Source organism: Pristis pectinata, chromosome 1 (genome assembly GCF_009764475.1).
Source record: "Pristis pectinata isolate sPriPec2 chromosome 1, sPriPec2.1.pri, whole genome shotgun sequence".
In the NCBI taxonomy this organism is placed as follows: Eukaryota; Metazoa; Chordata; class Chondrichthyes; order Rhinopristiformes; family Pristidae; genus Pristis; species Pristis pectinata.
In genome coordinates, this window is record NC_067405.1 from 53,888,900 (window position 1) to 53,916,327 (window position 27,428).

Sequence of the window (27,428 nt, forward strand, 5' to 3'; positions counted from 1 at the left end):
AAAAGATTGAAAAAGAAAGAGAAATGCATCTGGTCCTACAGCCCAGTACAATAGGAACCACCTCTGTATTGGGTGGTGAGACCAGCATCAGAGCAGACAGCCAGCTCGCTGACATCTGACTACCACCATGCGTCTGGTTTCTGCGTTACAGCATGCAGTCGTGCATGCCAAAGACACGTAGAACATCAGAGGGTGGAGATTCCTTATGGAAATGCTGCCCACGCCACAGCTCAATCCAGCTAATAGGACAGAGAGGTCAAAGAGGCATCCAAAGAGGTGAGGAGATGGGAGGAGTGGAAATTCTGGAGCTGAAGCCATGGCTGCCAATGGTGGTTGAATAGAAGAAGGGATGATGAAGAGGCCAGGTGCAATGGCTACAGGAGGCCGCAGAGATAGAGAAGGATTAGTAAACAAGGGAGAACAGTGTAAAATCAAGCAATTGCTGAACTGGGTGCCAGTGTAGGTCAGTGAGCCCAGGGGAGAACCAGGGATTTGATGCAAGTTCAGTCACAGCCAGTGGAGTGTTGAATCACAGGAACATTACACAGAGGAGGGAGGCCAGCCAGGACTGCATTAGAAAAAGTCAAATCTAAAGACAATAAAATATAAATGAGAGATTCAGCAGTAAGTGAGCTGAGGCAGGAGAAGACTCAGGTTGTGTACAGCTAACCATGTGTCAAATTAATCCATCTCGACTTTGGGATAAAGCCTTATCCTCTGTTTGAAATCTCTGGTGTTCAGAGGATCAGATCCATCACAGTGTCAGCATGAGCCCCAGGACAGCACCATTCCCAGGCCGCATTACATAAAGGCCTCATGTTCAATTAAACAGGAAGGAGAAAGTGACTGAAAGTCTGGAACAGGAAGTCAGTGAGAGAACAACACCCAGCATAATGTAAGTAGTGCGGGGACTTGTGGGTCCAAAGACGATGTGGTTAAGGGGAGAGACATCCAAAAGTTAAATTGTTACCCTAGTCAACAATGAGGCCTTCAACATATCCTGCCTCTTGCCAGGATTCTAGCACTGGGCAGGTCAGTGATGTTTGGCAGTTAAAAATCACATCAGAGTGTGAACGCTACCATCCGACACTCTAGTCCATAAGTCCTAATTACGCGCCCACTTGCCTTTGATGAGCAATGCCAATGTTGTTGGAAACTTGGGAGTTAAAATGCAGAACATGGAAAGGCAACAGTGTCAGCCTGTCACTCACCCGCTCCATTCCTGCTGCTAGAGCATGGTTAAAATTAGGTCTGAACTTCTCTTATACCCTTGGCAATATTACCGCAAAGAAATTTTCACCAAAATGTTTTTTTTCTAAATGAGTCAAACAGACTTGAACTCTTTCCTTTTAAGCAGATTTTTGATAATAAATATGGATGTAATTGTACTGCAATTTGATACAAAGGCAATTTCAACTGTGCATTGAGAAGAAAGTGACAGCATAAATTTGGCAGGGCCCAATCCAAGGCTGGACTGTGTTAAAAGCCAAACAGTTTAGTGGCATCTTGGATGAATCTTGCCATGTTCTTTGGACTTCAGCAGAATATAGTGAAAACAGGTTTAACATGTGCCAGAGGGGATGATTGAACGATGAGCTGCCAGAGTTTTCTAATATCTGAAAACATTGAAGATTGGCAGGATGAGAAGCAGATCTCTACACATGCATGAGGCAGAGTCTTCTGTTAGGCAAAATACAATGCAAACCCCGTAGTAGAGCATTCAGTCCTTGAGCCTCTTGCTCCAATCTATGACATCATGGCAGATCTATTTATCCCACGTTTCCACAAATCTAGACGCCTGACCTGGCCGACTGAGTAACAAAAATCTAGCAGTATCCTATTTAAAATTAATAACTGAATCAATATCAATTGCAGTTCGTAGAAGGTTGATAGAAGAAAATCATTTATTTAAATTTTAAATTATTTAAGCAAGAGGGCTTTCTGGGTCCAAATTGCATGTTTCAAGCATTCAAGACCTACATTTGAATTGGTGGTTATGTGGCTCTCACTGGCATTCTGAATATAACATTATCAGTCTTCTATGTGTCTCCTGAGTGTGTTTGTGTCAAATTTCAGTTTGAACGGTTTTAAGATACAGGGTCATTAATTTTCATCCAGTTACAATTTTTCTTTGGGAGCTGGTCATTGTTGGCAAGGCCAGCATTTTTTTCTCATTCTTAAAATAACCTTCAGAAGGTAGTGGTGAGCCTTCTGGTGAAGGTACTCCCCTAATGCTGTTAGGTAGGGAGTTCCAGGATTTTGAGTCAACATTGATGAAGGACTAGAAGTATACTTGCAGTGTCTGCATTAGGTGCTGATCATTCAAACTGCTGACACCACCTTTTTTCACTGGCGCTAGTTACCGTGTAACATATGTCAACAATACTGGCTATGGGAGAATGATCATGTGACCAGCCCTGCCTAAGCCAGTGAACTATAATTCTTGCCTAATGAAGGGAAGCTGGAGCACAGATGTTAATTCAACCACAGCCAAATCTTTCAGAAGGTATTATCCATCTGATCTGGTAGGCTTTATCTATCTTTAGGTGCTCATAACTGGCCTTCATCTGTTAATTAATTTTGCTTATTTATACGTTGGCCTGAATACTAAAAATAGTTCATCTGAAGAGTTAACACATAATCCTTCAAATTCTTAAGGTAAACTAAATAACCCTTGCATCCTTCATGAAAGACAAATAATTTTACTATTGAGTTGAAGTTGGCACTTGCCACCTCCAGATGTGATTATGTCCAGAATACCTCTAATTCACTTTCCCCCATTGTCGGATTGTCTAAGCTAACCTTACAAAGGTTTACAGTGCTGGTTATCATTACTACTCTATAGGGACATTCCATGGAATATCGTAAATTACTATTTTTTTTATCCTGAGGAAACTCAGAAATCAAATGCGGCAAGTAAACTGTGTCAATATATCATATAGCTTTCATAAATGTAAATAAACTCCACCAGGTCAGGTCACACTTAGTAGCCACTGTTCAGATCAGAAGGGGAGTGTTACGGACTCAGTGAAAGTCCCTTTAAGATAGAGAGTGTGTGTGTATGTGTGTGTGGGGCGTGCTTACGTCAATAGAAGATAAAGGACGTAATGACGTTGTTGAAGAAGTAAGAAGAAGAAGAAGGAGAGAGAGAGAAGGGAGAGAGACACCAGCCTGCTTGTTTTCTCTATCGATGGATGAGAAACAATAACTGTGTTTGCCACTGAAATCCATGTATGGAAGTTGGAAGTAATCCGGTGGAGTTCACTTTGTTGTTGACCTGTAGAAGGAAACAGGTATTTGTGTGTGGACGACCACGGTTCAGATGCTTTTCGGGGTGAGGAAGTCACTACCGAGTAAACACTGAAGTGTCGTTTGGGTTCCATCGTGGAACATTTGGATTTTGTATGTACTCTCTCTATGTTTTTCTACATCTACATCTTATCTTCAGACAACGGTGGTTGTTGAAGAAGCCCTTGCTCATGTTTCACCTTATGACTTGCGGAACTGAACTTTAAGAACCATTCCGGAACTGGGAGTTTTGGACTTTGTCACACACACACACGACGAGTTTAGTTTTGGGGTTAACGTTCGAGGTTTAACATTTTTGAATTCTAACATACTAACATTTTTACTTTTATTTTACGTATTATCATAAGTAGTGATTAATAAAATAGTTTTTAACACTAAATCATGCTCAGTGTGTTTCTTTTGTTGCTGGTTCGTGACAGGAGTGAAACCTGAACAAAAGCTGGATGAGTATGGAGTGGTAGGTTACTGAGAATTAAGACAGAGACACAAGAGACTGCAGATGCTGGAATCTAGAGCAACACACAAAACACTGGAGCAACTCAGTGGGTCAGACAGCATCTGTGGAGGGAAATGGACTGATGACATCTGGACCCAGTCCAGATGAAGGTCTCAACACGAAATGACAGCTGTCCAGTGACTTCCACAGATGCTGCCTGACCCACTGAGTTCCTCCAGTGTTTTGTGCATTAAGAAATAAACCTTTTATTAAGACAACCCTCATTATATACTGCAACTTCAAGATGCATTATGTCATTGAAACGTGTCCAAAATAGCTGAGGAATTTACATACTTTTTTTTGTCCGTCACAGAATTCATTGTTGTTCCACTTACTATTTGGCACTAGCTGCTTTGGTCTGTATGCCAAAGATTCCATCCTTCTAACAAATATTCCACTGATGTTTTCTCTGAATGCCTAATGTCCTGAGGGCACTGACTCATGGTTGGGTCTGGTTCCACAAACAGTGACTTTCCATTACCATACACATCTAGGAGGGTTAATTGTAATCAGTAGCAGATTGCTTGACTTTCTCATATAATGCGGGATAATCTCAGTGCTTCCCAATTGAGATCAGAAAGCTCAGCAAAGACAAGGTATCAAACCTGGAATTTGCGTGGCCTGCACTACCCAGTGGCACCACATAGTGGGTAGACATTTACCCTCAATCACACGTGTTAAACCTGTATTCACATGATCACATGTGCTGTGCTCTGGTCCAAAATTTGCTTACACTGACTGCAATGGATTTACTTGGAGTGTTGATGGCTCCTGAAAATTCTCCCTGATACATTATATTTATGACACATCCATCTTTTACAAAGGATCGACACCAGGGTCCAGTTAGCCTTCCTGACAATTATAGCCGTGCCAACGCTGTTGCACATATTGCACAAGTGCTTGCAAGCCTGGAATAACTCCATTAATCATAGCTATGAACAATATTGTAGGAATTACATTGTTCATAGCAACAACTGAATAGGCATCAACTTTAGCTGGCAAGGCTTTCTATATTTATTGTGAGGTGTGGGTTGTACTGACCCAGTCAGTGTTTCATGCCCATCACTCATTAACTGTGGAATGGTGATGAGCAGCTACCTCCTGGAACCACTACACTGCACACAGTTTAGACGCTCTCATAACATTGCAGGGTAAACAGTTAGTGTACCTTGACCCAACAGTAATGAGGGAACAGCAATGTATTTCCAACCTCAGATGGTGTGTGACTTGGAGGGAACCATGCACCCACTGTCCATGTTCTTCTTGATGGTACAGATCACAGGTTTGGGAGATGATGTCAAAGAACAGAGGAAGAGTGACTGCACTACATTTCACAGGTAATACATACTGCAGCTACAGTGGGCAGGCAGTAGTGGAAGTGAACATTCAGGCTAGTTAAATGGGTGCAATTGAATGATTTGATTTTCCTGGATTTCTTTGTGTTCCTTGGTTCTGTTGGAGCTGCACCCTTTCGGCAGGTGGAAAGTATTCCATCACACTCTTGACAATGCTGTTCAGATGCTGGAAAGGCTTTGGGCCTACACTCAGTATTAGATACTAGCCTGTGATCTGATTTTATGGTCACTATAGCTGGTCTAGTTTAGTTTCTGGACGGTGAACATTTAGTAAGTGAAGTCTACTTGAGCTAATGTATATAATTTGCATTTGAAATGAATATTAAGGAGTGAACCTTGACTCAACAGTATTGTTCCAGCCTTTAAATTGGAAAATTAAGGGTTTGAGCCTAATTCCACCCAACAATGGTTAATGGAGACAATAGTCCTGGCCTCTAAATCATAATTACATAAGAAATAGAAGCAGGTGTAAGCCATTTGGTCCCTTGAGCCTGTTCTGTAATTCAATATTCTTTTACCTCAGTGCCACTTTCCTGCAGTAACCCAATCCTTCCATTCCCTTATTATCCAAAAATCTATCACTCCCAATCTGGAATATACTTAGTAACTGAACCTCCCCAACCCCATCAGGTAGAGAATCTCTACCCTTTGGATGAAGAAATTCCTTCTCATCTCTGTTTTGAATGGCACATATTCACACGCACACACACACCTCAACTCCAGCACTCAAATCCTCTTGCAATAAAGGTCAACATACCATTTGTCTTTCTGATTGCTTGTTTTGCCTGCATGCTAACTTTCAGGGAATTCTGCACAAAGGCATTCAGGTTCCTCTGATTCATACCATTCAGCCTCTCTCCATTTGGAAAACACTACACCTTTCTATTACTTTTCTATTAAGGTGAACAATTTTATCTTTTTCCACACTATTTTCAAACTGCCATGCTCTTGCCCTTTCACTGAGCCTGTCCGTAGCCTCTGAAACATCTCTACCACCTCCTCACAACCCACACTGCCACCCAACTTTTGTATTATCAGCAAACTTGGATATATTGCACAAAGTCCCCTCATCCAAATCAACCCATTGAACACAGCCTCACAACTCTGAAGTGACCCACTTATTCCTGCTCTGTATTTTGTCCATTAATCAATCCACGTTTGTAAATTACCTAATACCATGTGCTCAATTTTTTTTCTAATAATCTCATCTGGAACTATATCAAAGGCCTTCCAAAAGTCCAAATACACAACATCAGCTATTCTGTGAGTTATAATCTCAAAAAAATTAACAGATTTATCAAAATGACTTCACTTTCATAAATCAAAGCAGGTTCTCCCCAATCCTATACTACTTCCCAGTCCTGGGTTTGTTTCCTACTGAAAACAGGCATCTGACGGGAGTGATGACAGACATGTATCCACCGCCAACCCTTATTCCCTTGACAACAGATCAAGGTAAGTTCCCTGGCAGAAAGTTGAGATTCAGGGCAATGATGTGCCCACATGAGGAGGAACACTGTGACAGAAACAACCCAGAGCAAATTCAACAGTATGTGTTTGAAAACAAGACAATGTAAAGAAGAATGAATATTAAAATACTTTTCCCCCAGATCTACTGCAACCTTTTTGGAGTATTGCTTTATTGTTTTGGAGTTACTGAATTTGCTACAAATTTCTTCATGAAGCTTAATTTTTAGTTGCTGGCTGGAAACCATCTCTTGAGCTGTGGAGCATGCTGCTCAACTTTCCCACTAATGAGCCAGCATTTTCCTGTATTTTCCAGTAGGTCTCTGTTGTTAATCGATTTCACAGAGTAAACATGCATATCTGCCTTGTCGAGGAGGCGAAAGTCAGAATTGCATTGACAGCTGTTCACCCAAAGGAAAACTTTATGTCAGGGCGTGAAGTTTAAGACTCAGTAGTTTTCATTGTCATACCACTAGGGAATTGTACCCTTGGCCTGAGCCAGAACAGCTAATGTTTTCCTTCACTTTATGCACTATGATTAATTTTTTTGTCTGATTCTTCATATGACTCGAACAGCAATGAAGATTTGACCAAAATTCAGAATGACAATTAAATGGCTCTATTCATTCTGCTTGATGGTAAAGCTCACCATTAAAAAATTACTGTAGATAGTGCCATAGAATGAGAAGAAGGAGTTCTTCTTCAGGAGTTAAGGCATATGCTGAAAATCCACACGCATAGGAATGGATTCGTTTCTCTCTTTAATGGTTCTGTTAAAGTCAAATATTGGATTAGCCCTTATGCTTACCAGCAGCATTGTGGAAGTATAGTTTTAAATCAGAGAAATAAGATCCTGGTTTGCCTGTGATAATGAAGATGGCCAGAATTTCTGGAGTATAAGCAAAGTTTGCAAAGATAGCATCTATTGTTCAGGGAGCATTAACACATAATCTCACAGTGTGAGGCTGGGAACAGGGTTTTTTTTCCCTGGCGGGCAACAGTGAATTAGTTGGGGTTCTCTGGAAGTCCAGGGGTTGTTTTGTTCCATTCTTGCAGCTAGCACCAATCTTATCAAGAGATTTGGATTTATGACTTCAGCAAGTGAACCTGTATCAAATAACTCAGTCTGTTCTAAGCAACCATTCTGTTTGTGCATATATGAATAAAGTAGAGCAATAAATAACTAAATCAATAGAACTTAAAATATTGATACACATATCAATGGACTGTTACAAATTACTTCTGAGGGTTTTCTCTACATAGGCTTTATAATAGTATAGCACTGCTGTTCACTTTGATAGACTTTCAAGAGGTGGGTAAGAATATATCTATGCTACATCTCAAAGCTTTCAATTGATTGTCATTTAAAAGGAGGTACACAGGATTTAGGTAGGTGCAGCATACCAAACTAAATTAAACCCACACTAGTTGAATGCACATTGCAATAAAATTTACACTTTGACTGTAATTGATGATGCTTTGGTGAGAAGTATTCTGCCAACTCTTGTTGGAAATGAGCAGTTCAGAGGAAGAATTTCAAACCCCATTGTAAAATGAAATTCTTGGAATGTCTAAATTCACGCTGATTGCATTTAGGTAATATTTAACATGATCTTGTAAATCATAATACAGCTGTCCAGGAACTAAGAACAACTGTCATCATATGCCATTCTTTACACTTAATTCAAAGCTGGCAGCAGTACAAAAGGCATAAAGTACCTGCATGAACAATTTTAACTTGGGAAATGCAGCAAACAGTGTGTGCAGATACAAAGTAAAAAGTTAATGCCATGTGGAGTTCAGTCTGAGGGCTGGGCTAGATTAACTCCTGGTCTTACTTAAATATTGCAGCTTCATCTCCTGTGGGAGAGATGTCAAGGTTGACAGGCAAAATAGGAGAAAGCCAGGAGATGCTGGGAATCAAGGGAGCAATTCCTAGCATGACGATAGCACTGATGGGGTGTTTTGGCAGGAAACGTTGGTGTGGGCAGAGAGAGAGGAAAAGCCAATGACTCCTTGTGGGATCTGGGAATGTACTTCAGCTCCTCCTGAACCACAAAGAGTCCACAGAAAGTATGAGGATTTAAATATTAGCATTAGCCTCTCCCAGCCTTTCAGCTGCCTGCATTCAGGACCTTTCACATTTTAATCAGGACAAAGCCTGACTGCCATTTAAGAACCTAGAATGCAACATTTCCATTGTGTGGAATATGTCAAAACCAGGTTGTGCTTCAATGCAGCCATCGCAAATTCAGCTAAAAAAATTAGGTTAATGTGTCGTTTACACTAACTATAGTGATGTCATCAGAAATAGAAGCAGGAGTTGGCCACTTGGCCCTTTTGTGTCTGCTCAAGTATTCTATAAGATCATGGTTAATCCTCTCTCTCAACTCTACTGCACTAACCCATATTCCCTGAATTTCCAGTTTCCAAAAAGCTATCAATCTATGTCTTGAATACATTCAGAAAATAAAGATTCTCATGGGAAATCTTGTATGTTTCGAGATTTCATTCTCCTAAACTCTAGAGAATACCTTTCATTCTCCTAACTCCAGAGAATACAGTCCCAACTCCTCTGAATCATTCCTCCCAGGGACAAATCCTCCCATCAAGGTAATCAATTGAGTGAATCACACTCCTGTTCCTCCATTACAAGTAATCTTCTCTTCAGTAGGAATAGCAGACCTGCACACAATATTCCAGGTAAACTCTCACCAGAGCCCTGTATCACTGGAGCAAGACACCTTTACTCTTGTACTAAAATACTCTTGCAATAAAGTTTTGTTATAAATAAAATAAACTGTTTGCCTTCTTAATTGCTTGCTGGATTTGCACGTTAATTTTCAATAATTTATGCGCAGCCAGGGTCCTCTGAAAACAAGTACCTTTCAGCCTCTCACCATTTAAAAAAAGAATTGCTTTTTTCCCCAAAAGTGGACCACCTCACAGTTTTCCACCCTGAAAGTGGCAACACAAGCATATAGGATGGTAATGAAAGTACACAACATGTTTGTCTTCATCATTCAGGGCACTGAATATAAAAGTTGGCAAGTCATGTTGTATCTGTATAAAACTTTGGTTAGGATACACTTGGAGTACTGTCTGCTGTTCTGGTCACCACGAAACATGGATGTGAAGGCTTTGGAGAGGGTGTGGAAGAGGTTCACCAGGATGTTGCCTGGATTTGAGAGTATTGGGTAAAGGGGGTGGTTGGACAAACTTGGATTGTTTATGCTGGAGCGTCAGAGGCTGAGAGGCCACCTGATAGAAGTATATAAAATTATGAGAGGCAAAGACAGGCTGAACAGTGAGAAACTTTTTCCGAGAATACGTAATGTATGTCAAATACTGGAGGGCATAGGTTTAAGGTGAGAGGGAGAAAGTTTAAAGGAAATTACGATACATGTTTTTATTTTATGTGGAGGGTGGTAGGTGCATGGAACACACTGCCAGCAGAAGTGGTAGAAAGGGATACAATAGCAATGTTTAAGAAGTATTAGGGCAGATACAGGCAGGGAATAGAGGAATATGGACCTCATGGAGGCAGATGGGAATAGTTTAGACTGGCATCATGGTCGGTGCAGACATCATGAGACAAAGGGCCTTTTCTATGTTCTATGTTCCATGCCATGTCCACACCCATTCACTTCACCCAACTATATCTCCCTGCAGACTCTCTGCATCCTCCTCACAATCCACAATGCCATCCAGTTTTGAATATCAGCAAACTTGGATATATCACTCTTGTTTCTCTCAACCAAATTGTTAACAATGATTGTCGCCTCTGCTATTTACTTTGATCAACAGGACTATTATAAGTTGATACGAAATAGAATCTATTTAAGTCACATCACTTTCTATCCAGAGAAAGTTGATTAATATCTAAGTTCAAATTAATTTTATAAATAAAAGATTAGATTGATTGAATCCTTGGTCATATTAGAAAAAGGCATTTAAAGTTCAAAGTGCAATTCTGCTGCAATGCTCTGTAACCAAAATGGCCCTTAAGATGGTTTCACTCTGCCTGCTGAAATTTCATGTGGCTCGCTTCATTTTTAAGCTACTGTGCACAATCTGTTTCAATAAATATCTGATGCTACTCTATAATTATGTCATCGGAAACCACATGGCACAGCTGACTTGTATGCTTTTCTGAGGCTGTTGTAATCGCAGACAGAATTTATTGTGGTTCGCTACAAAGGTCAATCCAGCCAGCCAGAACCTCAGGTTAAGTTAATAATGCTCCAGAAAATTCTTACGTGTACTCAGTACCTTTTTCACATTTCTCAGGAATTTGCTATGAATTCACTTAAGAAATGTAGTTTTTGTTATGAAGAAAAATGCATATCAATTTAAACACAGTAGGATCCCGCAGAAACTACTGGAGTAATGCCCAAATGAATGTGCGTTATGGGTCACTGTTTGTTGCCCTTTATGGCTATGTGGGATAGTGCTGGAAAGCATGGATTGGATTTGTGATCAATTTATGCTCTTTCACACCAGTGCAGGAGGCACACACAATCTGCATCACAGAAATCTTAGAATCAAGAAAAATTTACAACACAAAAGGAGGCCATTCAACCCATAATGCCTGCACCTGTGGTAAAAAGAGCCACATGGTGTAATTCCACTTTTCAGTAATTGCTCCTCAGCCCTTGAAATAACAAATTTTCAAGAATATATCCAAGTACTGTATAAATGTGATGAAGAATTCTGTCTCTAGTGACCTAACTGACAGTCAGTTCCAGACTTCTATCACCCTCTGAGTGAAAAATGTTTTCCTTATTTCCCCTCTAATGTTTCTACCAATCTTTGCCCCCTGGTGTTTGACCACACCTCCAAGGGGAGTAAGTCTTTCCTATTCAATCTATCTAAGCTCCTCTTAATTTTATATCGTCAATTAAGTCTCCATTAAGCTTCTTCTATTCCAAAGAAAACATCCCTACCAGGTCTAATCTTTCCTCACAGCTACGATTTTGCAGTCTGGCAACATTCTCTGATCCTCTCCAACACAATGGTTTCTTATGTGAACAGTGCACATACCCGAGTTGTAACCCTACTAGTGTTGTATATACTTCTGGCGTAACTTCTCTACTCCTATATTCTATGCTTTGACCAATGAAGGAAAGCATCCTTTGTACATTTTTAATCATCTTATCAACCTTCAAAGATCTGTAGATGTACACTTCATGATTTTTCTGTTCCTCCACAATATCCTAACACTTATTGCACTTTCCTAAATGCTCTACCTCATGCTTTTCTGCCCAACTAACCAGATGTCACAGATTATTACAGAGTCATAGAGCAATACAGCACAGAAACAGGCCCTTTGGCCCAACAAGTCCATGCTGACCACACTGTCCACCAAGCTAGTCCCAATTTCCTGCATTCGGTCCATATCCCTCAGGCCCCGCCCCTCCACATACCTATCCAAGTGCTTCTTAAATGCTACTATTGTACCTGCCTCAACCACTTCCTCTGGCAGCTTGTTCCATATATTCTCCACCCTCTGCATGAAAAGTTGCCCCTCAGGTCCCTTTTAAATCTTTCCCCTCTCACCCTAAATCTAAGCCCCCTAGTTTTGGACTCCCGTACTCTGGGGAAAAAACTTGTTGCCGTCCACCTTATCTATGCCTCTCATAACTTTAAACACTTCTGTAAGGTCGTCTCTTATTCTCCTTCGTTCCAAGGAATAAAGAGTTAGCCTGTCCCTATAACTCAGGTGCTTCAGTCCAGGCAACATCCTCATGAATCTCCTCTGCACTCTTTCCAGTTTAACCACATCTTTCCTATAATAGGGTGACCAAAACTGTACACAGTACTCCAAGTGAGGCCTCACAAATGACTTATACAACTGCAACATAATGTCCCAACTCCTATACTCAGAGCCCTAACCGATGAAGGCCAGCATGCTAAATGTCTTTATCACCACCCTGTCTATCTGTGATGTCACTTTCAACAAACTATGCTCTTGTACTCCGAAGTCCCTCTGTTCCATTACACTCTCGAGTGCCCTACTATTAATAGTATACGTCCAGATTTGACTCTCCAAGATGCATCACTTTGGCCCACTTTCCTAACTGATCAAGATCCCATATAATCTATGATAACCTTCTTCACTATCAACAACACCTCCTGATTTTGTTTCATCTGCAAACTTGCCGATCAAGCCTTGTACATTCATATCCAAATCGTTTATATAAATAACGAATAACAAGGGTCCCAACACCGACTCCTGTGGCACACCACTAGTCACGTCTCCATTCTGAGAAACAACCTTCACCACCACTCTCTGCTTTCTACCTCTGAGCCAATTTTGAATCCATCTAACTAGCTCTCCCTGGATTCCATGGGACCTAACCTTCCAGACCAGCCTGCCATGTGGGACCTTGTCGAAGGCTTTGCTAAAGTTCAAGTAGACAACATCCACTGCCCTACCCTCATCTAACTTTTTGGTTACCTCTTCAAAGAACTCTAAAAGATTCATCAAACACGGCTTCCCATGCACAAAGCCATGCTGACTCTTCCTAATCAGACTCTGTCTATCCAAATGCTGATAGGTCCTGTCCCTCAGAATTCCTTCCAGTAACTTCCCCACCACTGCTGTCAGGCTGACCAGCCTGTAGTTCCTTGGCTTGTCCTTGCCACCCCTCTTAAACAACGGAACAACATTAGCGACCTTCTAGTCTTCGGGAACTTCACCAGAGGCTAACGATGAAGCAAATTATCTCTGCAAGGTCTTCTGCAATTTCTTCTCTAGCCTCCCACAAAGTCTGATGATGTACTCAGTCAGGCCCAGGGGATTTATCCACCTTAATGTGCTGTAAGGCTGCAAATACCTCCTCCCTGGCAATACAAACATTCTCTAAAACATTTCATCATTCATTATCTCTTGAGCAACCATGATTTTCTCCTCAGTAAACACATAGGAGAAATAGTCATTAATAATCCCATCCATTTCCTGCAGCTCTAGACATAGGTGGCCCTGGTGATCTCTAAGGGAATTTATTCTCTCCCTAGCCACTCTTTTACTCTTAATATAGCTATAGAACTTCTTGGGATTTTCCTTAACCTTACCTGCCAGATCCAACTCACACTCTCTCCTTGCCCTCCTGATTTCCCTCTTAAGTGTATCCTTAATCTTTTTATAGTCATCCAGGGATTGATTCATCCCCGACTTCCTCAACCCAATGTTTGCTTCCTTCTTTTTCTTGACCAGAGCCTCAATATCTCTCATTAGCCAAGGTTCCCTAAACTTGCCAGGTTTATCCTTCACCAAACAGGAACATGCTGCCCCTGGACTTTTGATATCTCACTCTTAAAAGCCTCCCACCTGCCATTCATTCCTTTCCCAATTGACCTCTGCTAGATCCTGCCTAATTCCCCCAAAATTAGCCTTGCTCCAGTTTAGGACCCTAATCTGCGGATCTGTCCTATCCTTTTCCATCACTATCTTAAAACTAATAGAATTATGGTCACTAGAGCCAAAGTGCTCCCTGACTGCCACTTCCGTGACCTCCCCTGCCTTGTTACCCAAGAGGAGGTCCAATATTGCACCCTCCCAAGTAGGTCCCTTTATATATTGACTCAGGAAACTTTCCTGGACTTCATTTCAGAAATTCCACCCCATCCGTGCCCTTAACACTCTGTGTGGCCTCTTCAGTACCAGAGAAATTAAAATCTCCCCAAATACAACCCTATTCTTACAACTATGAGCAATTTCTCTACACACCTGCTCTTCAAGCTCCCATTGACTATTGGGAGCTCTATAATACAGCCCCACCAGAATGACACTCCCCTGCTTGTTTCTAAGTTCTACCCATATGGCCTCATTGGACAATCCTCCAAGGATGTTGTTTCTAAGTACTGCTGTTAGGTCCTCCCTTATTGAAAAGGCAACACCCCCTCCTCGCTTACCTGTACCTCTGACATGCCTGTAGCATCTGTATCCTGGAACATTGAGCTGCCAGTCCTGCCTTTCTTTCAGCCATGTTTCTCTTATGACTATAACATTCCAGTCCCCAGAGCCAATCCACACACTGAGTCATTTACTTCACCTGTTAATCCTCGTGCATTGAAATAAATGCAGTTTAACAAAGTATTCTTTTCCCTCCCTTTACTGTGCCCCTGGCTATCCTGATTACTAAACTTGGTCTCAAAGGCTACTGCTTTATCCCTTGTCCTGTTCCTGCTTGGAGTCTTACACCCCTGCCAATCTAGTTTAAACCCTCCCATGAAGCACTAGTGAACTTCCCTGCAAGGATATTGGTTGCTCTCTGGTTCAAGTGAAATGCATCACTTTTGTACAGGTCACCTCTACCCCAGAAGAGATCCCAATGGTCCAAGAACCTGAATCCCTGGCCCCTGCACCAGCTCTTCAGCCATGAATTCATCTGGCCTATCTTTCTATTTCTGAACTCGCTTGCATGTGGCACAGGGAGTAATCTGAAGATCACCACCCTCAAGGTCCTCAAGCTTCTTAATTTCTTACCGAACTCCCTGCACTCATTCTGCAGGACCTCATCCCTTGTTCTACCTATGTCGTTTGTACCAACATGTACAGCAACCTCTGGCTGTTCACCCTCACCTCGAGAATTTTCTGCAGCCACTCAGAGACATCCTTGACTCTGGCACCCAGGAGGCAACGTACCATGCTGGTGTCTCTTCTGCGGCCACAGAATTTCCTGTCTGTCCCCCTCACTATCGAGTCTCCTATCACTATTGCCCAAGTCTGACTGCACACTTGCCCTCTGAGTCAGTCACAGTGCCAGAGCCCTGACTGCTGCCGCTAGCCCCTGAAAGATTCTAGAGTTCTGAAATTATCTGGATAGTAGGCACTAATTAACCAGATGTTTAAAAAAAAAATCCTTTTCACAATTTAAATTCCACTGATATTTAAAGGCCCTCAAAACCAGTCATTGGTTGTGGGACATTCTGATTCTGTGCCATTGTAACTACGCAGAGGAAGACAATAGATGAATATCAACTGGCCCTCATTAAAATCCTCATGATGAGATCAGGGAAGGCAATAAATGGCCATCTCCTGTGGTAACACATTGTTAAAGACATATCTCTGCCACTTAATACACAGTTCTGGACATGTCTGTTCTGTGACTGGCTGCTTGTACATTCAGGGAGCTATCTCTGTAACAAAAGCATATTTTGGGTGCCTGGTGTGTGCTCAAAACCTCTCGGATCAGTCACCAGCACTTGAATGTTCAAAGGGGTTCTACCCGCTGGAATGTGCTCCCATTGTAAGTATGTAATTCTACAAAGTTATCTGTCCACACTCAAAGTTGGTAATTATATCCTTTGAAACTGTAATTATGGTTAATTGTTGCCTGTGTGTTTAAAAAGTATAACACATTACTGTACTGTGGAGTGTGAGGAGAGGAGAAAGAGATACTCCAGAAGGCCTGTTTGTGATAAATCAAGACCCTTTATATCTACCACCTTCAGTGGCTCCAGTGATTCAGTTTAGACTCACAACACCAGGTCATCTAAGACACAAGAAATTCTGCAGATGCTGGAATCTGGAACAATACACAAAAAGTGCTGGAGGAACTCAGCAGATCAGGCAGCACCCATGGAGGGAAATAAACAGTCAATGTTTTGGGCCGAGACCCTTCATCAGGACTGGAAAGGAAGAGGGCAGAAGCCAGAATAAGAAGGTGGGGGGAGGGGGAGGAGTACACGCAGGCAGGTGATAGGTGAGCTCAAGTGATAAGTGAGCCACTACTTTCCCCCTCTCACCTGGACTCGCCTGTCACCTGAACTCACCTATCCCCTGCCTGCGTGTACTCATCCCCCTCTTCCCACCTTCTTATTCTGGATTCTGCCCTCTTCCTTTCCAGTCCTGATGAAGGCCCAAAACGTCGACTGTTTATTTCCCTCCATGGATGCTGCCTGACCTGCTGAGTTCCTCCAGCACTTTTTGTGTATTGCACCAGGTCATCTAACTGAAGAGGATGAAGGTGAGGAGCTCTTTCAGCACCAGCAGGTAGTGGACAGCGAATGGCTCTGCCCACTCCTTTCTGCCAACCATGGTTGGAAGTAGGCCTCCAGCAAATGGATGTGGGTCATCTAATTCGCTCTGAGGTCTCAAACTTTCCTCCTTACTAACAACTGCATAGTCAATTTTTGTATCATCTGCAAACTTTTATTATACTTCCTATAGTTAACTTAAATCATTAATATGTATTATAAAGCAAAGGAATTGATTATTGAGCACTATTGAACCCCATTGGTAACAGCATTGCATTCCAGTCACCTGTTAACCATTACACTTTGCTTCCTGCCACTACACCAATTCTGGATCTGATTTGCCACTCTCACTTGGATCCCATGTGCTTTTACTTTTTTGACCAATCTGCCACGTAGGTCTTTGTCAAGAGCCTTCCTAAAATCCACACAGACTCCACAAACACACTGCCCTCATCGACCCCCACCCCCTTGTCACATGCTCAAAAGTTTTCATTGAAATCTACACTGACTGTTCCTGATTACTCTGTTCCTTCTTAAATGATGAGTTAAACTGTTCCTCAGAATAGTTTTCAGTAATTTTCCCATCACAAAAATTAAACTAACTGGCCTGTAATTACTCATTTATCTCATCCTCCCTTTTTGAACAGTGCTACACATTAGCAGTCCTCCAATCCTCTGGCATCACTCCTGTAGCCAAGAAGGATTGAAAACATGTGGTCAGAGCCTCCACAATTCAATGCCCTGTCAGGGATATATTGCAATGGGGTCTGGCAATTACAAACTTGCTAAGCTCCTTAATATTCCATTTTTTACTGTGTTTATCCCATCCAATACTTCAAACTTATCTGCCTTAACTCCGGCAATGCATCATCCTCCTCTTTTGTAAAGGTTGTCATACAGGATTTATTCAGAATCTCTGCCTCCTCGTGTGTCTTCAGAGATATATATATACATATGAAGTAATTGTGCAGCAAAGTCAGGTCTGCAGTTGTCTTGGACTCCCTTGCCATTAAATCAAGATGTTGCTCTGTCAATTTTTGGTTCCTGAGAAGCCCTTCTCTTTTCTTAGTTCTCCCCTTACGTACTTACAAAACATTTTTGGATTATCGTTTGCTTTTCATGGCTTTAAGGACCACCTATTGCTGACTACAGTGTTCTAACTGCCATTCACCTCTCCCCTAATGGTTCCCATTCTCACCTCTTTTACTTATCAGAGTCCAGCGCTGGTAGCCCTTTGTGTTCCTCCAGCAGTTGGCTCCAACCTTCACACTTCCCTCCCCCGACATTTCTCCATCTGCTTTTTTCCCCCCTTTTTCCTCTTTCCCCTCTCTCTCTGTCTGCTTCCATATATCATTCACCTGCCACTGCCTCCCAGCTCCACCCCTGCTTCCCTCCCCTACTTGGTGCAACCTGCCTGTTATCTTACACCCCTCCTCGCTTCGGACTCCTTTCTCACCATTCCCCTTCTCCTCTTTATCCCAGCCATCTTGCCTCTCCATTCTCAATTTTGTCTGGAAGGACAAACTGGAAAAGAAATGCAGCCTTCGTGGTGTGGACTTTCCCATTAACAACGAGCTAGTCTTGCAATACAGCAACCTACCCTTATGAGAAAGCCAATGTCTCACAACCCTCAAGGTCACTATGACATGGAACCATAGCACACTATGGTCATCAGTGCATATACCCCAACCGTGGAAGTTATGGATCAGACCACAGAGAACTTTGTGTGGAGCAGGTGGAAGCTGAGCAAAAACGGTGGAAGTTGGCAGTACTGTCCTACCTACCCTCCTATTCCGCTGGCCTGCCAAGCACCTCCTGCCCCAGCTGTGGCAGACTCTGCATGCCCACATTCATCTCATCCACCATCTCACAGCTGACAGAATTGGGTTGGAAGAACAATCACCCCGGACCCTGAGGAACTGAGGAGCAAATTGGCACCACGGAGCCCGCCAAAACAAGCACATTACGTTTTGTCACCATTGTCTCTTCAAATAGGATCTCATTTGAAAAGCAGCGCATCTAACAATGCAGTGGAGCAACAGCCTGGTTACATGTACAGTTTGTGGAACAGGGTTTGGATCCACAGCCAGCTGACTCAACTGAGGCAAAAGCGTTACTAATGGAGCCAAGCTGACGTAACTAGGAATAAAAGAAGTTTCTCAAGTTAAGCTTCAGCAAAAAAAGGAATATTCACAGAAACTAGCTGGCATGGAAAACAAGTCAGTCAAGAGAATTATTTCCTCTGTAACAAATTCTACCGTGTAATCCCTGAATTAAATCATTATTCCATTCATCTCCCTTTCGAGAAAGTATTTTTGCAGAAGACTTTTATACCCCTTTGTATTCACAATTTTGGCACCAAATTTCAAACATCAGTTAAATAGATACACTTTTGACAGAAACTCACAACAATCATGATTGGAAATTAAGAATATTAAACAGTGCACATTCTTCTCAGCAAACACACAAGTGATGGCAAAAGTATGGTGTGTTAAGGTTTTTCTGTAAATCTACAGGCATCGCAAATTAAACATGTTTGCAAAAGTTTCCATTTTAGGAGCATCTTCCTTGGGGTAGGTTATGTGCTCACAGGAGACAAGGGAAGGAAAGATAATGTATGAAAACTGAGGAGATTAGAACAGTGAATAATCTGTAATGCTATAATGAAGAGAGTTAAGAACAGATACTAACCTTGGCACCAGGCTGTCCTGGGAAACCTGGAGCACCCATTAACCCAATAGGACCCTATATAAAGAAAGCACAATTATATATTACTGCAATTATGAAATACAAATATGTCAAACTAGAAGATTTATTGAAGATTGTAAGTTCTTGAACCTCCATTAGCTTGAGGAGGGATGTGTAGATGCTCTCACTACAACGTGCTCAAGTTTCCTTCAATCAAGAATCAAAATTATGTAAATGAGACTTGAAAAAGTAGCTTATAATTACAATCACGAAATGTAAAACCAAATCAAATTATTCTACTGTGATGGGGAAAGCAGAGTCTAAAGTTAGCAATGGATCAATCTGTTTACAAACTAATGCTTACCTGATTTTTCAGAACACCGTACCAGGGAAAAATAAGTGGAAATAAAAATGTTTTACAAAGACTGTTATTTTTTTAAAAAAAAACACAAGGCTATTGTTGTTGTTTCTTTGTTTGCTAGCAACTACTTTGAGAATTGAAGCCAAGTATAGAAAATGGCAAACAGGCCTAGAGAGTTCAGGAACTTTGTAACAAGTCTAATGAACATATGTGCATACACTGTTAAGCCACCTGGCTTGCTTTGACATCAGGAGCTCAGTAAGAATGGAAGATTTCTAGTTCTGGTATATGACCCATTATCTATGATAGATTTATTATCTATAAATGAAATGTGATCCTTTCTTTCATTTCACCTTTAATGCTATTTGCAAGCAAATTCTATCCAGATGAGCAATTACTGTGCAAAGAGGAGCATGATGTAGGGGTGGTGCCCAAAGACCCAAATCACTTTTGGTTTTGCTTTTGAAGAGCCTTCCCTGAATAAACCACTAGCTTGGAAGTAATGTTGAGAAACCATAGCAAACGGCGACATGATATCAGACAAGGCATTACATCTAACTACAGGGTGAATACATTTGTCACTCACCGTGGCACCTGTCAGACCAGGAGCACCAATAGCACCACGAGAACCCTGTAGACAACAGAAGAAAACACTTCAGAAAGAGGAGTTTATGCATCATTTGTTGCTTGTTTGTTTTCTGTGCATCTATTCTTATCAGCATTTATGCCTCACTTCCTGTCTGTGCAAGTTAATTTTTAGTTGCCATATATTTGCATACATTTTTTCCATTTGAAATGTTTAAAATTCATGTTAATGAAGTGAATCGCTCATGCTAATTTTGTTCATTCTGTCCTCAGGATGCCAAACTTCAATGTGGTTTTTGATTTACTTTCCATTTGATTCTCACCCCCAAAGAAATTTGGAATGGGCAAAATAAGGGATAGACTGAAATATAACATTAAAAATATAGTTCCCAATAACATAAATAAATGTATCCACTGAATTATCTTCTGCAGCTTTTGACACTCTCTTTGGGGAATTTGTTAGAATCCCACAATCTTTCCCAGAATCTTATCCTTCAACTCACTCAGGGCAATGGTGCTGTGAGCTGAATTTAGACTGTGCAGTTAGCCAGCATGCACAGCTGTACCTAATAATACTTCTTCTTTAGCATCTAGCAGTGTTTTGCTTTGTTTCTTGAAAGGAAAGCTACAAATATTAGCTTAGAGTATATGTCTTCAGGCTGAGACCTAAATTATATCTGTGTCCTATTGTAACTAGTTCCTCTCTAACATTTGATCTTGTCTTACTATATGCAATGCCAAGGCAGATCAGCTAGCTTGGAGGGAAAAAGATTAGTAATGATTTGGCTTTGTGTTGTAATAAAGGTGAATGCACGCTACATAGTTTAGCCTCAAATTTAGTCAAAAGGTCTGATAAGAAATGATTTCTATATAAACATGTTGTAAAGTGATTATGAATTAAGTGTTTATGTACTCTGGCTTCACATTTGTTTACAGAAGCAGGATTTACAGCAAATCTGGTCAAGTAGACAGTGTAATCCCTGAGAAGTGCTAAAAGATCGAAGATTCTGATAATTCCTTTCATCGTTTGGATAAAACTTTAAAAAAAGGTTTCTGTCTGAAATAGGGAGAGAGAGCAGGATTCATATTCTGGCAGGATTAGATTAATTGATCTGAAGGACCTAATTGAAAAGCTTATTTGTGTCCTTTCAACTGTGGATCAAAGAGTGAAGATACATGTGGCTACTTGCAGAACTGCTGATCCTTGCCATATGAACGATGATTATGATTAAGGGAATAACTCAAGGTATTCTGTGGAGAAGCTGGCAAAGACATTAATTTCGGAACAGGTGCTGAGATAATAGACGCTGGCAGGAAAGTTGTCTGTATTAACTTTTCTGGCTGGAGCTCAACGGACTCTGAGAGAATCCCACTCTAACCATTGGATCAGGTCCACTAATTGAACAAACTTAATGTGATTGGAAGAAATGGGGAAGAACAATCAGCCAAATTTTTGGTCATGAAATAATGCAGGAAAGGCTGAACACACCATGATAACAGTCAAAAAATTCTTGAAGTGGATATAAATTATAGCAGGTGAAGCAATTTGAACTGTAGTCAAAGTGCACAAGGAACCTAAAATATTCCCCATTAGATTTAGGCTCTCTACTAAATTTCACAGTTGATCATTTTTATTTGTTCATTAAGTTTACTCAATGGATTTTTTTGGAATATTTTAAATGCACATGCATTCTTAATTGATGAAGGAGATACACTTAAGGGAAGGGGAACAGAAATATATAAATAAATTATGGAAAGCACCTAAAATCACAAACATGTATAATTTCACCAATCTCAACTTTTACTTTATTCGGTGATTTTCATTAAGTGAAGTAGACACTTGTGACAATAATTTATTCAGGGTTCTCCAAATGTTCATGTAATTTTGTGGGAAGAATCATGGAAAGTCCTGATAAATAGTACTTATGGATCTTGCATGGAACTTTCAGCCAAGCTGCACTAGGTAATTGCAAGAAGTCCCATTTTTTTTTAACCTTTTTGTTGTGGGAATGATTCAAGGCTCCCATGGGATGACAACACCATATTAGTTAGGGGTGCGTATCTCATACTTCAGAATAGCTGTGGTATTTAGAGAGTGAAACATTATGGTGGAGAGTTCTCACTGGCAATGTGATGGCATGTTTGTTTTTAAAGAATCTATTACACAGCAAATGATATAAAAGGGATAATTTCCAATTTACTGATATTTTCAGATGTTCCATGGCATGGCTGTCCCCCTCTTGACCTGATTTCACCCTACATCTGCACTAGTTAAATTTCCTATTATCCAATTCCACCCACACCCATGACTCACCACCATCCCCAGTGACAAATTCTGATTCTCCTGCATATCATTCAGTAACCTCCCTGCAACATCCAACCTCCCCACTGCATCCTCCTCCTGCAACTTGCAAAGTTTAGTAGTGGGAAATTTGTTGAGATCATCAAAAGCAGTTCCTGGCTTTCAATTCAGTAGGACCTGTGAGAAACCCTTACTTCCTAATCTTCCTGACCCCAGGTCCTTCTCCCACTCTCTTCCAGGATCCTACTCTTCACAATTATTGACCTGTTTCATCAGTGAAATATGTTGAGGCATAAATTGCCCAGGGACAAAGTAGGAATCTAGTCTTTCAATAAATTTAAATCAACAAATGATAGGACAAAAGCAAGTTTCAGTGATTAGAGCAAGTAAAGGAATTGACTCAATATTGTACTCACTGGAGATCCTTGAGGACCTGGTCGCCCTCTTTCACCCGGAAGACCCCGTGGGCCCTGTAAAAAGAGGCGTTACAAATATTGCCCGTGAATGCAATTAAATATCTATTTATCAACAAAATAACCAAGGCTTGCAAAAATATAATAGCATATATATAACTTTTGTTTTACTCAGCTCAGAAATTTCAGTTGGGGCTGGCTCATTCAAAACTTGACCCTATCAAATACAGATGGCAAACACATTGGATCCCCTATTATACTACAGCCATGTTAGAGAGCTTCTTCCCCAATGAGATAAAAAGGCAACACCAGTGGCACCATTGGACAACCTGATTCTGGCTGCCTTCCTTCTGACATTTGACTTTTAGTGAGAGCACATTTCATTACTTGTCTTCAATAGTGGCAGCAGGATTTCCAGCTTCACAGCTGTTTATATGCATTTCAGGTGGCATCAGCTATATAGAGTCAAATTCCCAGTGGCGTACGATAGAAAATCTGCAAGAATCCTGAAGAGTTGTCCATGTTCCTCCTTACACTGTTTCTACTGTTAGAGGATATTTAGAATTCCCAAGGAAATTACTGCTTACCATATTCATTAGCTGTTTTGTCCACCCATTCTATTAAAATAAACACTCATTTTTCTGTGAGCCCATTTGGACTCAGCACAAATTGATTTAGCAGTGGAAGTCCACTTCAGATAGTTCATAAAAATCCTTTTGTTATCACATCTGGGATAAGGTTTCCCCTCAAGTTGTTGTTAGATGCTATAAAGCTTCAGAAACTGCTGCCTGCCAATAAGTACATCAACCCAAATTCACACTTACAATGTACAGCTGTTATAAAGATGATTGCTAATATACTTGAAGATGCTACATCCTCACAATAATGAACATTTAAACATTATTTTAAATAAATTGGAATATTCTGCTATTTAATTTCAGGCAGAAAAGCAATAAGTTATTAAGAAGATTAGTGAAATGAGCTAAATAAATTGTTGTATCTAAATGTGTTCTTTAAGTACTTAGAGATTTACTAATTGTTGTGTTGACCCAAGACTCGAATAATTTTCAAATATGTTCCTTCAGCAAAATCCATGGAAACCCATATCCCTCAAATTCCTTGATTTACCCCATCAGATGCCAGCACTTAGTCTTCCTTTAGTGATATAGCTTCATTATTAGTTTTTAGTTGTTAGAATATTCCTCCTTTTAATCTGTTCTGGATTTACTTCCCCCTTTCATAAATAATGATGTGAATTATTAATACCTATCCCCATCAAATTCCATTTCGTCAAGCTCAACATCCTCTGATAAATAGGTAGAATATAGAATCATTTTAAAATGTATCTTTGGAGATCCCTTCCTCCTAACACCTGCTTGATTTTGTTAACCCTTTTAATCTCTTTTATTATTTCCATTTTATGTTGCATTATTTTCATACCATTTTCTTTAAGCGTTATTTTTTCACAATCTCTTTTCATTCCTTGTATCCTGTGCTCCAAAAACCATTTCATTTTTAATTGGATTGATTCATTCTGCATCATTGTTAATTTTACATCTTATAAATGTACCATTGTTGATTTATGATATCAGGTAACAATACTTCTGTTCAACCCATTTAGCTCAGTCCTTATCTTTATAAAATGTGTGTTGGTTTAATATGATGATTTTGCTTTGATAGGCCTTTAATCTTATCAATACTATGGTTTTTTGCACTTATCCATCTGACCTGTTTAGCAATTCAAAATAAGGGATCAAAAATACATATAAATTCTGCCCTTTTAAGAAAATAATAAACAAACCCGATTCCCAGCAGACCACTTACCAGAGAACCTGGAGCCCCCATTGAACCAACAGAACCATGATCGCCCTACAGCAGGTGTATAAAAACAGGATCACACAACAATGCCATCATCTGTTAAACAGCTATTGATGTAAATACAACCAAGATCTAGTTTTCCATGAATTAAGATAAGGCAATTGTATGGAAAATGCAGTATTTGAAAGTAAAACTAGAACCAAACACATCTCCATTAATTATTTTTTGATTACAAAACGAAAATAGTGGCACTTCCTGATGGGTGTCACTGTTTGCTGCAGTAATGAATAGCCAGCTGCTGAGTTACTGTTTGGCACAAGTTGGCATAAGTGGAGTTAAGGTACTAGGTTACTAGCAGAAGACAAAGTTTTGTTATTCTTCTTTGGTGCTTAATAGTTGCAAATTTGTACTGCAGAACTTTACTCAAAGTTCAATAAGTATGACTTTAAGGACACTGCCCTCAGATATTCATCCATAAATGCTTAATAGTTTTGTCTGAAATTCCTCCCTAATAACCTAATACATTCATTAATAAATGCTAAAGTTCTTGGGAAAGGAATTCTAGGCAAATCTTTTGGCCATACATTCATACATCTACCACATTATAACACTGTGGTACAGACAGGTTGCACATCATTTTATTATTATATTGTCACCTTCTGGCCAGGAGCTCCAATTTCACCTTTTCGTCCTTCAAGGCCAAGGTGTCCCTGTGAGAAGTAGTTAAAAAAAAGAATCAGTGAAAGACTTTCCATTAAATAATTGTTTATCACTAACTCGGTAGTTTGAATAAATGTTAATGAAGCAAAAACAATTCCTCACATAATGGGCGCACAAACTAACCTATTGGGCATGACAATACATGATTCAACAGAATCTGACTGAAATAGAGTTTGTTTTATGCTTACTTACCCTCAAACCCTTGATACCAGGCAGACCAGGGGCACCTGGGAAACCTCGAGAACCCTGAAAGCAAAACAATAATTTAACATACTGGAGTGCTCACTTTCAATCACCTTTGCTTATCTTGAATGGTCAAGAAAGAGAAATGACAGTGACGATAATATGACCTGGACTCATCTGTCCCTTGACAAGGAAAGAGCTTGTGTTTATTTTGACATTTTCATCCACAAGATGTTTCGCAGTGATTTAATTTTGTACAGTCCCTGTTGTAAAATTGGGAAATTTGCCGCTAATTTATACAGAACAAAGCCTCATTAGCAGTGATGAGACAAATGAACTAATAACCTTAGCACTGTTGATTGAAGAATAAATAATGTACAGGGTCATGAAGGATTTTTTATACTCGCCTCAAAGATAATTCTGTTTCTCCATTCACAGATGCTGCTTGACCTGCTGAGTATTTTCTGTTTTTATATCAAATCTCCTATTATTGATTTAGCCAACCAGAAATGGATTTAATTATCTGGCCAAAGAAATATTAACCCTGAATAAGGTACGTCTAATTGTTCAAAAGATTACTAAGAAGACATTGCAATCAATGTGAACAAATCTTGAAGTAATATAATTATTCTTTCAAAGAAGTTATAAGTTGGCTCAGCTGGGTGGTGGTACTTGTCCAAAAATTGGCTGTAGTACGAGAAATTAAGCGAGTCAGATCTTGCTGGATTGAGCCCAATGTCCAATCTTGCTACTGGTGACTTTTGACTACCTGCATTTACCTGGAGTGTCCGATCATGTTGACCTTCTCCACTTGGTAGATGGGCAGTGAGGTCCAGCGATGCCTGGTGACAAGTAGATCCGACACCAGGCCCCCAGAAAGATCTGACAGCTTTTGACAGGAGGCAAGGGAAGGGTAGAACCTCACTTTCTCTCAAAACCAGTTTGGAATTTAAAAGTATTTAAATGTTTCCAGTATCGAGAAACATTTAAACACAATTACAATGGATGCAAATAATTTTTAAAAAATTATTAAAAACAACAAAACAATGAAAACACATTAAAACACAAAGAAACAATTTAAAACATTAAAAAGAGTATTAAAATAAGTATCTAACTTCCTTCTTTCCTTTTAATCTCCAAGCCATTCAAGAGAATAGTTTCCACATGGGATCTAACCTGGTATGGAACTAGAGGCTATGGAACTGACAAGGTGGAGCTGGATCTCATGTGGAATCCAGCACAGAGTGCAGTGACAGATGCACCGTGTTCAGCCACACATGCATGGAACTCCAAGAGTTACTGGGATTGAAATAGCTGAAAGCTGTTGGTTCTGATCAGAACCAGCAAATCCAGACAGCAAGATTTTCCCTAACAATAAACAATTGCCATGGATTTCTAAAGGCTTTCTTGTCCTATGTTCCTGAGGTAACGCGGTGGCTGACCAGGCTAAGGCAATCGGTGCTAGTTATCTAGGTTTCTAAAACGCCTTCAGTGAGGTGCCACATTATGGGTTAATGCACAAACCCAGAGCATGGGTCAGAGAACAGATAGTGAGCTGGCTTAAGGAAAGAAAGGGTCATCTTTTAGAAGGGTAGAAGCTGGCACAAGGATCAGTGGTGGCACAACTTTGCCCACATCCACTGGCATGAAATAAGTTTCCACCACAACCCATTATCTTGGGTGACTGGGGTGCAGTAAAAGGTAACCTTCACGCTGACCTGCTTTGCTTGGGAGGAAATGAAATGAT

The 27,428-nt window shown here is 40.4% G+C and overlaps 1 protein-coding gene across 1 annotated transcript in view; it reads right to left on the minus strand.

The window, feature by feature from the left end:
- Nucleotides 1–27,428, minus strand: part of LOC127578203 (collagen alpha-2(V) chain-like) — a 234,647-nt gene that overhangs the window by 70,261 nt on the left and 136,958 nt on the right. Inside the window, exons 13-18 of the mRNA XM_052029930.1 lie at nucleotides 25,691–25,744; nucleotides 25,435–25,488; nucleotides 24,785–24,829; nucleotides 22,964–23,017; nucleotides 20,247–20,291; nucleotides 19,302–19,356 (exon numbers count right to left, since the gene is read on the minus strand). Of these exons, the coding sequence (XP_051885890.1) occupies nucleotides 19,302–19,356; nucleotides 20,247–20,291; nucleotides 22,964–23,017; nucleotides 24,785–24,829; nucleotides 25,435–25,488; nucleotides 25,691–25,744 (307 nt within the window). The remainder of the gene's footprint in view (nucleotides 1–19,301; nucleotides 19,357–20,246; nucleotides 20,292–22,963; nucleotides 23,018–24,784; nucleotides 24,830–25,434; nucleotides 25,489–25,690; nucleotides 25,745–27,428) is intronic.